Source organism: Xenopus laevis, chromosome 1S (assembly GCF_017654675.1).
Source record: "Xenopus laevis strain J_2021 chromosome 1S, Xenopus_laevis_v10.1, whole genome shotgun sequence".
Lineage (NCBI taxonomy): Eukaryota > Metazoa > Chordata > Amphibia > Anura > Pipidae > Xenopus > Xenopus laevis.
The window spans coordinates 25,135,599-25,150,133 of NC_054372.1; the positions used below are offsets into that span (position 1 = coordinate 25,135,599).

The 14,535-nt window shown below is 41.2% G+C and overlaps 1 protein-coding gene across 3 annotated transcripts; it reads right to left on the minus strand.

The window, feature by feature from the left end:
- Positions 1 to 676: 676 nt before the first annotated feature.
- On the minus strand, positions 677 to 11,669 carry LOC121399275 (transmembrane protein 156-like). 3 transcript variants are annotated; one of them, XM_041579427.1, is made up of 6 exons: positions 11,336 to 11,669; positions 8,896 to 9,138; positions 7,426 to 7,665; positions 6,207 to 6,326; positions 3,767 to 3,850; positions 677 to 2,028 (listed from the first exon to the last, which is right to left on the minus strand). In XM_041579427.1, the coding sequence occupies exons 1-6, from the start codon at positions 11,427 to 11,429 to the stop codon at positions 1,958 to 1,960; spliced, it is 852 nt and encodes a 283-aa protein (XP_041435361.1). In that variant the 5' UTR covers positions 11,430 to 11,669; the 3' UTR covers positions 677 to 1,957. The 3 variants fall into 3 exon arrangements, with proteins under 3 accessions (XP_041435361.1, XP_041435360.1, XP_041435362.1); XM_041579426.1 differs by having other exon boundaries at positions 8,875 to 9,138; XM_041579428.1 differs by lacking the exon at positions 8,896 to 9,138.
- Between the last annotated feature and the right edge of the window lie 2,866 nt (positions 11,670 to 14,535).

Genomic DNA, 14,535 nt, shown 5'->3' on the forward strand with positions numbered 1-14,535 from the left:
AGAAGCCCATGAGTACACAATAGAAGGAAAGAAATGCTGTGTTTCTTTTGACAGGGGACTCAGAGCAGCATTACTATGGGGGTTTACTGGTATATTTAGATGGACCTTTCTGATAAGGCTTACTTAGTTTTAATCTTTCCTTCTCCTTTAAGGCTTCTAGTTCTAACTATGTCATCCAGCACTGCGAAATATGTTGACGCTATATAAATACATGTTAATAGTAAAATCTTATAGTGGGATACATTCCAAAAAGCAATATGTTTGTAAAGTAACTCATTCCCTTGTAAATTTCCAAATATATGACATCATCGGTTTTTTTTTATCTCTGTGTTGATTTCTTTACAGCACTATAGAATCAGTTTCTGATCTTGAGCTTGATGACCTTGGTAAACCAGTGGACGGCTTTATAGTTCATCAGCTAATGGCAAATCCTGTGTTACTACACCATAAGAATAAATGCTTGGGGTGTGGGGCATTCCAGAAAAGTTTTTTATGTTTTTGAGTGCCTTTTGCATACAATAGAAAATACCAGGGGCGTAACTATAGAGGAAGCAGACCCTGCGGCTGCAGGGGGGCCCAGGAGGTATAGGGCCCCATGAGGCCGTAATTCATATACAATTTCAATAAATATTGGAGAAACAAGTCAACCTCTAAACATTTTGGGGGCCCAGTAATATCTAGTTACGCCACTGGAAAATACCTTAAATTTTTTTTAAAAAATTGCATTTGTTAATTAACATCAAGTATAAGGCATTATTTTATAGCAAAGCACCACAAACTACAGAGAATAGCAGCAGCATTACAATTTTGAGGCATTCTGATGGATTTCCAAAAACTAGATCTCGCAGTTAGTTACAGAGTAGATCTCAGCAGAGAAATTTGTAAACAGAGGTTCTTGTTCTACTTCTGGCTTGTTCTGATGGCAAGCTTGTTACCACTTTCCCAATTAAAAACAAGAGAACTTATTTTGGCAAGTGGTTTATCAGGTTTAAGGTACACTTACTATAGTAAGAACTGCAAACAGTCTTTGGTGGCAATCCTGGTTACACTGCTTTAGTAACTGCAAAGTGTGGTGGTGGTTGTAAAGAATTAAAGATCTGCCCCCCATATGTAAAAAAATTTACTAAAGTTGCCCATGTACAGTAACTTATAGCATCCAATAAGTTGTTTGCTATTAAACAGTCGAACAATATCTGCTTCCTGCTGATTGATTGCTATAGGTGGTTAGACCAATAGCATATGTTGCACCCTTTCATAACTCCAATCTCCTCTAGAAATGCTTGTGTCGTTGGTACACGGAAGATGGTATTCTTTGTTACTTAAGCAGAGAATACCCCATTTACAGCATATTAAAATTTTTCTTATGGGACTATACCTGTAGAGTGAAGAACATAAGGAGATTGTAACCGGATGATGTAAAAAAAAAACTTGTGATATTTTTTATAATAGCAGACCAGACAGTCATATGATACCAATAAATATCCATAAAGAAGATGCATTGGCATATCCATTGTGGTGAGTTGGCTGGTGTGATAGAACACTGGAACACAGCCCATGGACTAGAAGTGATGATGCCAACCATGCAAAAGTCTGCTGTCCGGCAGCAGGTACAGGAAAAAGTTGACTATAAGCAGTGAGGTTGTTGTGGGTAAGAAAAAGACAGAGTCTTTGCAGTGGGCACAGCAGTTACAAACTGATTTTTGAATATTCCAGGGAAGCTCAAAGGTGTGTCAGTCATTATGGCATCTGTTTTGCTGAGGCTGAGCATGTATGTTTGCAACTTTGGGGTGCCAGTCAGCTTGCAGTGTAATTTTTCATTGTCCCTTTTTTCTTTGGCTATTGGAGTCCTTCCCAGCTGCACCCTGTTTTCCCATGGCATCCACAGATCTCTCACAGATTGAACAATAGTGGGTTAGTTTCTTGTGCATTGTCCGTTTGTCCTTGGCACTGGCCTCATTCATTGTTCCTGGATTATGGAAAGTGAGCGGGACCTCCCTATTGACACTTGTACTTTGCTGTTTTTGTCCTCTAAAAACAGGTTAAGAATAATTAATTGAATGCACGTGTTGCAATATCCAGGAAAGTCTCCCCCTTGCCTTCTTCACTTTACTTTCATTTATTCATATTTTGTTATTGATAATGCTATTTGGTGGCAGAATGTTTACACAAAGTCTAGAGCCCCCACATAATTCTTCATATGTGACAGGGAGTCAGCAGAAACTGACTGTGCAAAAGAGGAATGAACTATGTTGTGTGTTATAAGTAAGTGTAATTTTATAGTTGAGGTACAGGAAGGCAGCAACCTTTAAGTTGGGCCTGTTTAAGTGTAAAGTTAGCAGCAATTATTGGTAAACGTTTGCTGGCTTGCCTTTAAAAACTAGTAACATGTGCCAGTCAAACAGGCCGTATTCTGGGGTGAGGAGTAGCTGTGTTTGTTTGGCCTGCTCAATGTGCCTCAGCTGTTATAATTGGCGTCAGATCATGATTAAGAAAATATACCTATAGGTATTGTGTTTAAAGGAACAGTCCAGTGTAAAAATAAAAACTGGGTTAATAGATAGGCTGTGCAAAATAAAACATGTTTCTAATATAGTTAGTTAGCCAAAAATGTAATGTATAAAGGCTGGAGTGACTGGATGTCTAACATAACAGAACACTACTTCCTGCTTTGCAACTCTGAGCTAGTCAGTGACTAGTCAGGGGGGGCCACATGGGACATATCTGTTCATTGAGTTTGCAATTGATCCTCAACATTCAGCTCAGATTCAAAAGCATAAAGTTATGACCCATGTGCCCCCCTCAAGTCACTGGTTGATTACTGTCTGGTAACCAATTAGTGGAAACCAAGACAGCTGCAAAGTAGGAAGTAGTGTTCTGTTATGTTAGACATCCAGTCACTCCAGCCTTTATACATTACATTTTTGGCTAACTATATTGATTTTTTTGCACAACCTATCTATTTACCCAGTATTTATTTTTATACTTAACAATTCCTTTAAACGTTTCTGATCCATGAACCATGATATTGTGTTTATATTTTCTAAACCATTCTACTCATATATTCTAAGATACATAAATCATAAAAGACAAGCTTTAACAGGACCAAAAAACAACATATTTTTATTACATTTTATTACTTACAGCTCCTCCTCCATCAGTGGCAAAATCAATTATCTATAGGTATCAACTTTAGGACAATACTTATCTTCAAGACTAATACCAACCTCAACTCCCTCACAGTTTCCTTTTTCTATATAAGTACTCCAGTACATCTCCCTTTAGAAAATAAGCCATTTAAAATCTTTCTCATCCTTATAGTAATAGCAATTACATTTGCGCAGTCTATCTGTGCTAAACAGCCTTTAGCCAATAAAAATTTTGCTTAATTTTCTTATAACCCAAAACCCATCTTTCAGTGCCAGTCCCATGTGTAAATTTGGCAGCAAATACTTTTGAAAATTTTTAAACAATATTCCACCATTCACTTTTGATAAAAATTATCGTGCCTATCTTCTTCCCTTCTCAATACATGCTGAAGACTAGGCTGGTTGTGCACTGCTTGACTACATAGAAACTACTAGATCTGACCAACCACAGTTTATGTGTGTTCAATATAGAAATTCAAACAGAAGTGCTAGTAAACCAAACGAGTAATGTAATATGCTCATTTGATTTTATCTAAAGTCATGCAATTTACATGTATTTTCATGAAAAGTTGTATCTTTAATAGTTCACAGTAAATATTGAGCAATTTCACTATACTTACCAGCCACGTTGTGTTCTTTGTGAGAGTAGTGTTTAAACAGGTTTTCTTCTTTGTTTTTCACAGTGGTTCCTCTATCATTTAAATCTTGTATAAAAAGATGTATTCAGTAACAATTACATTTTTGAAAAGCGTAACCACACAAGGTTGTACACATTTAAAAGTATACTAGTAGAAACATAAATTAGAGCAGTACCCATGTAATAGTATAATTGCAACTACAGACTTCTTCTGAAGGTGAGTGTGATTTTTTTTATATAGGGCGTTTGGTCCATCAGGCTACAGAGACAGTTGACGCTGCCTAGGACACCAGCACCTTTGTAAAGACTTACTGTGACGGCTATAGTTCCCTTTAAATAACCTTTACAAGGATTCAGAATTGGAAATAACATAATTTATTTGACATTTTACTTTAATGATAATACTTTAAGTCTTTAAACTCTATACTTTATAGCCTTTAAACTCTAATGTAGTTTCTTATGCATTTTACTTACAACACATCGCCTCCCTCCATGCACTGTGTATTAGACAGGTAGGTGCCCCTGAAAAAAAACCTGTGCCTAAAATGCAGAGCAGCGCACTTCAGCGACATCTTCTGGCTGTTCGCATTCTCTTCTGGTCAATTCACGAATACTAAGCCTGTGGGAGCATGCACAGTTGGGCCTAGTCAGGAGTCTGCTTCAACTGCGCATGCTCCCGCATGGCGTCGGGGAACTCCACTTTGCTGCTCTGCATTTTAGGCTCAGGTTTTTTTTCAGGGGCACCTTTCTGTCTAATACACAGTGCAGGGAAAGATGGGTGAGGGGGTGATGAAAGGTAGTTAAAGGGGGCTGTTGTTTATAGGGAGGTTTAGTTCTCCTTTAAGAGATTGCGTCCACCATCTTTAAGTGGACCACGTCACCATGCTCGTCCTTTCCAATGATGTGCACAGGTGTAACTTTCCTGAGAGACGGCTACAAGAGAAGAAAGAGTACTAACAAGACCAACGATATGCGCATGTGCCAAATCAAAAGACTAATTACGTAGCAGTCTTGGGGGCTGATTCACAAAAGGTTGATATTCCTTAACGCACAGTGTTTTGCGTTATTTAAGACGTGTCATTTAAGGAACTATTCATCAAAGTTTTTTTGTTTGTGACATATCGCAAGTGTTAATTCTACATTTCTGCACAGTGGTATTCTAATGGCATTGCGGTATTTATAGAATAGAATTAATCTTAATGCATTATTCACTAACATCTTTTAAGAGATAAAAGCATAAAATAGTGCGATAATTACTGTGAAATTTAACACCTCCCAGGAGTAGGCATTACTAAACAACATCAGATGGATTAATAGAGGAAGATATAGTGAGGTGCTGTAGGGCAGCAGTTAAAGTCCTTTATGAGGAACTGTAGACTTACCTACAGCCACTAACACATTTTCATGATACCTTGGGCAGATCCAGAATGCACTAAGTTCTGTGTCCCAGGGAAAGGAATGACTAGAATACTGTAAAAAGAGACTCCTACTCAGTGGCTAGTGGCATCCCGAATGGCTTAGGTGCTACAGATTGCATTAATAATGTGTGATTCATATGCCTTAAAAGATCGCACAAAATAACGCACACGATTCAGCTAAAATTAACGTTAAAATATAATTTCTTAAGTTGGACAAGTGAACTTTTAGTGAATCGATCGTTAATTCTAAAAATATAAGAAGTGATAAAAATTTTAAGGCATGCTATAAATAACACTCACTTTATCGACCTTTAGTGAATCGGCCCCTTGGTCTTGAGACCAGTGCAATGACTTTTGGGAAGGATTTTTTCTATACTTCGTGCTTTTCAGAAATAATAAGCTAAGGATCTTTTAAATGGATGCATGCTTCAGTGAAATTACTCCACTGCAATGAGGTGAGCCTTTCCCTGCACTCCTTATTGTATTTAGTTCTTTCTTTGACCTTTAAAAGAGAAGGAAAGTCACCAATACCTGGGGTGGGTGCCAAAAGTTAGGCACCCCTCAGTGATTGTATTCACTTATCCTATACCCTTGGGCACTGTGATGGCTTAGTGTTCTTCTCAGCGAGCGTCACAGAGCATTCCTGTGTTCATAGTCCCTGGGATTTTGAAGAAAAAAGAAGCAGAAAATGGGATCATTTTGTGGTGCTGTCTGAGAAGAACCCCTGTCAGGTTTCAGGTAAATGAATACAATCACTTGCGGGTGTATACTTTTGGCTCCCTCAAGTGATTGTGACTTTCTTCTCCTTTAAACTCAAGGAAAATGTGAAAAGAGTACATAGAATCAGGGGTTGACTGTACATTTACCAGAGAATTCACTAGCCTACAAAAGTGTACATTTTATAAAACTTAAAATAACTCACCTAACCCACTGTACTGATGTAAAACAAAAACGAATGTCTTCATCAGTAACCTAATAATAATAGGCAGGGGTCCTTCTACTTACAAATTTTAGCTGCAGACTTTTTCCTCACTTTAAATATTTTGTAGACAACACTGTAGAGAGCGAGCACAAAGACGGCTGAAATAAGAACCAGCCAAAAAATTCCAAGAGTATCCAAGTAATCTGTTTAAAAATATAATTGAGATATAATTAAGATACATTTCCTTGATTGGATTGTTCCTAATCCCAATATTCCATTCAAGGACATAAATTACAGAGACTGCAAGTATTCATTTGCAGTTTTAATGTTATTGTCACAATGGACATAGGTGTCATTTATATTAATGCCTATGGACCTAGGATTGCAGCTGGATATATATTTTGCATCATTTCATCTATAGGTACTCTGTGGTAGCATGTGTAAAGTATGTCAAAGTCCATAGTAACCTATCCTCATTTTACAAGCCTAATGCAGTAAGAATAATAATATGTTTTTTTACGATAGGGCAGATTTACTGAAGGGCGAAGTGGCATCGCTAGCGAAAATTAAAGAGAAACCAAATCCGCAGGGAGATCGCTAATTCACTAACAGGCATAGAGGACAATTCGCTAGCAAAAAAGTACATCACTAACAAAGTTTTTGCACCCTTTCGCCAGGCGCATTTTCGCTCAATCTTATGTCAGTGACATCATATCCTGTATGCCGAATGGTTATAAAAATGATTAAAAAAAAAGCTGACATTTTTTCATATTTTAAAGTGGGATTTTATTTAAAAGTTGTTAACTAAGATTTAATATTTTTTTAAACCATTTGAGGAGCATGCCACATTTTTTTTTAAGGGTGGGCTCATGTCTATGGCATTAGAGGATCTCTTTTGTCTTTATTTTGCTTCCTTAGACATTTGTAATAATAAGTGGCCACTTCAAGCAATTTCCCCATTACTCATAAAGACATATATATCACCTATATGTACCAGCCCTCTTCAAATTGACCTAAGAGTAAGTGTATTAACGAAGTTTTGCTAGGCAGAAATTTACGTTATCGAAAGTTCGCTATAAGTGCACTGTTATCCCCAACCCGAATGCGGCCTCTATTAGCCGGCACCTTTGGTTCGGGATGACATTTTTACCCAACAGGTGCCCTTTAATAAACTTTTATCATTAACTATTATTGATTGTATTTCTTACACATAGGGAATAGGTAAGATTCACTTATACATCATATTGCATCAGATAATATATATTGTTTATTATTAACGGATAAATAGAGCTTATAACTTACATGGCACATAAAGCTCAAACTGTAGAGATACACTCATGTGACCGTTCTGTCCTTTCAATTCTTTACCAACGAAAGGAGAATTAAAAGAGTCTGTTGTTGCACTGACATTCAGTGGGTGTATTTCTAAGCTGAAAGAAGTCTTGTTGTCTTCTTTAGAATTCACCAGAAGGAAATAATGCTTTTCATAGGGGTGGACGAGATATGTTCCTCTTATTTCAAATGACACTTGTGCTTTGTCACCTATGTAAAAATATTTTACTGTTTTTTCTTCCTTCTTGAGTTTTTTCCATATAGCCTTTACTCATCCCATCATCTTTCTAGTGCCCATATATATTATGATGCTTGCTATCTGTTGTTCTGCCTGGTAACACTGAGATTCATATATACTTTGTTTAATATGTTAAATATGGCACATATTGAATTGGATTATGTCTGTCCTTTAGAAAAACATTATTACAAATAGAAAGTCTAAGGTAAGGGCATTATTTATCAAAATCCAAATTTTTCTGTTAAAAATTATCAGAAAATTTGGGATTTTGATAAATAAGGCCCTTAAAAAAATTCTTAGCAAACTAGAATCCACGATTTCACCTTATTTATTGTTTAAAAAAATAATTTTTCCAGAATTGCTTGATTTTATTTGGGCTTTTTCCCGAATTTTTAAAATTTTTACCCCGAAAAGTCAGAAATAGTCAGATTTTCGGGCTAATTCCAGCACAGACCACAGAAACTTCCAAATAGGATAAGGACCTCTCCCATTGAAAACTAAAAATTCTGATTTTATAATAAAAAAAAACTCAAATTGTTCAAGTTTTTTGCATTCAGACTTTAATTAATGGCCCCAGATAGTCCCCCTACACCCGGACTTAAGTTGACACTCCTAGACCTATGAGACATAGAGTATATATACTCTAGCTGCGATTCTTAAGCCAGAAGAAACAGTGTTCTATCATGGCTCTTCATCCTATAACTATCAGTGATAGTCATACAGTATTTTGGCCCGAAAACATTCAGTTTAAATAAATGACAGGCTGATTGGCCACAATTTTCCTAAACTGGAGAAAACACCCATGTGTCATAGACCTAACTATTACAGAATGCCGATAAATTAGGCTGTCACAAGTTTAATAGAATGGACAAGTGGTTTCTGGAAGCAGTTTAGTGGACAACATAGTCATAGATCAACAAGCAAGGCCTAAATTGTGTTCTAGTGGACATTTGGTCAGCAGAGCACAAATACCAGTGCTGCCCTCACAGTGCTGTTTCTGTCATAAGCCTTAGAAGGCACTATAACAAAAATGCTGTAATTTAGCTGTTCTGCAGAAAAGATTTTTTGAATCCATTTAGCTCCAATACAGTTCCTTGTGTTGCCGCCCCTTTAAATGGTCCACATTGTTCTTATGTAAGATTCTTGAAAATAAAAATTATGTAAATTAAAATATCATTTACCCAATTCAAGATTTTCCCTACCACTTGAGTTCATATGCTCGTGAAAAGGATCCAAATATTTGTTTGGATAACAACGATATCTCTGTGAGTGATCATGAGATGTATTCATGCAAACATTGAGGATTATGGTTGATATATTTTGTTTGTTTGTTGAGAAGGTTTCCAAAAAGTTCTTTTGATCACTTTGTTGCAGAAAGCATCTTAAACTAGTGTGAGTAGTGTCACTGGAACATGTATCACTACAAGACAAGATCATCGAGTTTCCTGCAAAAGAGATAACCTCCTTCAGGGTGTGTATCAACAAGATTTCTATCACACTAATAGGAGTAAAATGTGGTAACTATATTTCTGTTTTTGAATAGATGCTTGCTGTATGTTGCATTGGGTTGTTTAGGACACTGGTGTCAATTGTGACCTTTACATTTTATGTTTTTAGAGCCCTACCTAAGTAGTTTGGCACCCTAAACAAGGGATACCCCAACACTTCTCTCTTTCTAACCTCTTTCTTTTCTTTAGTTTCAAGACCTCCTTTTAAAATTACTATTTCTTGATGATTAATGATAACACACAGAACTTCTTGTTATTTTGTTCTGCTTATAACTGACCACAGAAACTGCTAACTTAAAGGGAAACTGTCATGGAAAAACATATTTTTTTTTCAAAATGCATCAGTTAATAGTGCTGCTCCAGCTGAATTTTGCACAGAAATCCATTTTTCAAAAGTGCAGATAACAGATTTTGTTATATTCAATTTTGAAATCTGACATGTGGCTAGATAAATTGTCCATTTCCCAGCTGCCTTCAGTCATGTGACTTGTGCTCTGTACTGCTGTACTGCAAGTTGGAGTGATATCTACCCTCCCTCCCCCCCCCCCAGCAGCCTAACAACAGAACAATGGGAAGGTAACCAGATGGCAGCTCCCTAACACAAGATAACAGCTGCCTAGCAGATCTAAGAACAGCACTTAATAGGAAAAGCCAAGTCCCACTGAAACGGATTCAGTTACATTAAGTAGGAGAAATAACAGCCTGCCAGAAAGTAATTCCATCCTAAAGTGCAGGCACAAGTCACATGGCTGGGGCAGCTGGGAAACTGACAAAATGTCTAGCCCCATGTCAGATTTCAAAATTGAATATCAAAAAAGCAGTTTGCTCTTTTGAGAAATGGAGAATTCTGCTGGAGCAGCACTTTTAACTGATGTGTTTTGGAAAAAACATGTTTTTCCATGACAGTATTCCTTTAATACATCAACGAAGCAGAGCACAAGACATTCCTTTTTCTAGTATCTCATTACTCTATTCATCTCCCCAGTATTGTACTTGGTTACCTGAGGTCCACCAGAGAACCTGATCTCATGGGACCATCACCCTGGTTGGCAATAATGTACTAGAAACCCCTGGCCACCTCCTACCAGTTCTGAAACTAGGTGTTCTGGGCACCATAGGCAAAGCTGCAACTAATACCTGCCCAGTAGTGATGTGCGGGTCGGGTTTTTCAGCACCTGCCCGAGCCCAACTTCCGGGTTCCTTTTATACACCCTTGGTCGCCCCACAAAAGGGGCGGGGCGCGCGTCTATAAAAGTTCAACCTGGAAGTCAGCATTTGTAAGGTCGCGGGCAGGGGGAGCAGTCAGAAGAGCTCAACCCGCACCCACCCACGATCCAGGTCCCACAGGTATTGGGCCGGCGTGTACATCACTACTGCCCAGAGCTTCCTTTTACCAATAATTTTTTACCTTGTTAAAAGAAAAAAATCTTTGAAACAATGATAATATATACTGTATGTGGGCAGCACAGTAGCACAGGGGTTAGTATTACTGCATTCAGGTGCTAGTGTCTTGGGCTCTATTCCCAAACCTCATGATAAGTATTGATCCCCTGCACGGACAGACCATATGAATGACTGACCAGGTTCATCGTTGCTCTTTTAGGTTCATATATATCTGCCCTATTGAAATATAGCTGCCAACACACTGTGAAAAACAAGGCTAAGCTTTAGCACTATTTTAAAGTGCCAAGTGATTGTATATATTTAACTGAAACCCCGGGTGAAACCTCCAGTGAGCACCACGGATCGATCCTCTTCCGGCTCCTTCTTTCTTCAACTTTCCCGGTTCAGACGCATGCGCAGTTGAACGAAATAGACGACATTTTAGTTCAGCTTTTTCGTTCTACTGCACATGCGCAGCTGCGCAAAGAGAGAGGTAGACCGAAGAGGATCGCTCCATGGTGCTCACTGGTATAACCCAGGGCCGGTGCAGTTTTCTGCTGATAGGAGCACTGGCCCAGGGTTTCAGGTAAATAAACACAATCACTTGTGGGTGCCTAACATTTGGCACCCCCAAGTGCACAAAGACTTTCCTTCTCCTTTAAATATGTACTGAGAACTTCAGTGACCCTTCCAATTAGGCAGCAGTTTAAATTCCAATTACATGTGTATATGCCCTGCGGTAACAACTCACCTTTCAGTGTCTTGAATAATTCAGGGATGCTAATGATAAATATGATTATTATTGCCATAAGTAATTTTGCCAGTGCCGATTTAGACATCTTCATCCACGTTGGTTCTCACTGCCTTATGAAACTTTCAGCAACTTTTTCTGCAGTTCCGTTAAAAGACTTATAGTAAGTAGTCATTTCCTGTTACTGGTTTTTTGCATTCATAATAGAATTCAGAAAATGATCCCAGCTAAAGCAATCTGAACAGCCATAGCACATAATGGTAAGTATATACCACATGTGGCAGGAAGGAATGAAGTTCACACTCAATAAAAATACAAAAAGAAATACAACCACGTTTACTATTACATTACCCACATCTTTCACATAAGATTAAATTGTTCTGTGGTTATGAAAAGACAGACAGCGTGAACTGAGATAAATAAGCCATAGGGGGATATTTATCAGAGGTTGAATTTCAAAGCAATGTTAGTTTACTTAACAAATTTGAATGTACTCACAACTCAAATGGGAGGTTATTTATGAAAAAACGCAAAGGTCTAATATTCGATTAATAACACGCTAATTCTAATCTGATTCGAATCAAGTTTTCCTCAGAAAAAAAACTTGAATGTCAGGAAGGCAATTAATTAATTAATTAATTAATTAAAATGGTTCAACTTCTACATGAACTCGGCAGGTTTTAGGTGGGGAATAGTCAAATTTAAACTCTTTCCAGGGTCGAGGTGTGATAAATCTCACATTCAAATTCGAGTTGGTGGTTTTAAATTCGATTTTTGTGAGTTTTAACCAAAAAAAAAAAAAAAATCGAATATTCGAATTTACCATTCAGTTCATATTAACACAACTTTTAAAGGGGAAGTAAAGTCTAAAATAGAATAAGGCTAGAAATACTGTATTTTGTATACTAAACATGAACTTACTGTATCACAAGCCTAATCAAACAAATGATTTATGCTTTCAAAGTTGGTCACAGGGGGTCACCATCTTGGGACCCAATGAGGCGTATAGGGGAAGCAGGGCCTGACAGTGATAGGAGAGGGCCACTCCCCGCTCCCCTCCCCCCTTTTTTGTATGGGGTGCTCCGATTGGCTGTTAGGTTCCCGAGGAGGCAGCGCGCACAAGATACTCACCAGTCGGCGCCGGGTCGCGAGAGCAGCAGGACGCAGCATGGAGGCGAGCGTGGACCGCGTGGTAAGAGACTTCAGGGAGGCGGCGAAACGTCACGGATCTTCGTGGCTCCAGGACCAGCTCCGGGATCTTCTTCACGGCGTCAAGGAACAGACGGTGAGGAGTCGTCCATCGAGAAGAACTCGTCCGCCGCAGAGGTTGAGTCCAGGATTCCAGCGGGATTCTTCATCGGCTGCTGGTCGTCGCAGAGAACAGTCGCAGGAAAGGAGCGCCACGTCGGGTCCGGTCGGCAGAGGACGAAGACGGCTGTCGATTCAGCAGGAAGAAGAGGAGCAGGCAGACCAGTGCAGGGAAGTATTGCCGGTAAGTCCTGACCACGGGGCCAGCACCACCTCTCCCTTGGGGCCTACCAGCAGCACTCCACGGGCGGAAGGGGACCCTCCCGCCCACGCACCTTCCCCCGGGCCCTACATTGCCTCGGGGGGGGGATCAGACGGCACCATGATTTTGCCTGGGGCCGTTACACCCCCCGGGGGCCCACGGAGCAGCAGCATAAGGGGAGGCAGGGAGCCCACGAGCCCCTCCCCCAACGTCCCGCGCCATTACCCGCTCCGCTACTGGGGGCACCAATAAGCACGGGCCTCGTTTGCCTGGGCCCAGCGGGTCCCAGGGTCGGCCCCGGAGCATCAGTCCATGGGGGGCGCATGCAGACAAGGGTTCTGCGCCTCCCCCCACTCCCACCACCATGGCAGTTAGGGCCACTACACGTGGGCCTCATTCACCAGGGGCCATCAGGACACAGGGGCCCAACATTTCTACTTCACGGGGGGGTAGGGGGGCCACAGCCCCCTCACCGCTTCCTACCCAGCATTTGGCCAGCACTAAGGGCCGCAAAGGGCCATCCTCTAATTACAGTCCACGGGTGGGCAAGGGACTGGATGGATCCGTCCCTCCTTCCAGGCGCAATACTAACAAGGCCCCCAATGCCTCCGCAAAGGGTAAGCAGACTGCTTCACGGGTCTCCAAGAAGGGTACCCAGGATCAAATCGGGGGGTACATGCCAATTTAGTCACGGCCACGGCGCAGGTGTCGGGCCAGGAGACCCTTAGGCAAGATACGGCCCAAGATGTCAGGCCAGGTACTTCGGCCACCTCTTACACCCAAACCGGCCATCCCCCGAGACGGGCGGCCACCTCCGCTCGGGATACTGGTGGGGATCACAGCAGGAGGGCAGAAGTTGCTAGGCCACGGGATTATGGGAATACCAGACGGCGTAGCAGATCCCCTAGCAGGAGGTCAGGTAGAAGTAGGTGTCAATCCTCAAGGTCTAGGAGTAGGTCTTGCACCCACGACAGATCTCAACGAAGTTACACGGCCCACCATGGGGCCAGATTGGATGAGGGCAGGGCTATCGTGAGCAGAACCCCCCCCCAGGGAGAGGGACAGGGGGGGGGGGAACACTCTCGCTCTTGCATGTCTTACAGGTATGGTTCCAGTGAATCCGACGGGGACCGGGACATGTCTGGCATGGCAAGGGGCAGACAGCCCACTAGAAGCATTTCCACGGATCGGGGTACGAGATCTCATAGGTGCCGTTCATCTATCAGCCGCAGACGGGTCAGCAGAAGTCGATCCTCGTCTAGGAGATCGATGATATCTAGGAGCCGTTCTACGAGCAGGATCCGAAAGGTTGACAGGAGTCGGCCATCAGGCACCGTTAGGAGAGACGACGCTCGCAAGTCACCCAGCAGACAACATACAGTGGGCAGAAAAACGGCTTCCCACGGGCCAGGAACCGCACAGGGAGTATCCACACCACTGGCAAGTCTGGTGACGGTCCCCGAGGTTTCTACTGCCGCAGGACCAGGAGGTGAGCTACAGGGTTTAATGCAAGGGCAGAATTCTATGTCACTTCTCAATGGTTTGAAGCAGTTTTTAGCAGGCTGGGAGGGCCAGAGGCCCGGCGCAGCGGGGGGGCCATCTCGGGTTTGGGTTGGGGGATCAGGTGCAACATCAGCGGTTACCGAATCGGTGGTGCCACAGATAGTGGCGGAGGTAGGTGACACAGCAG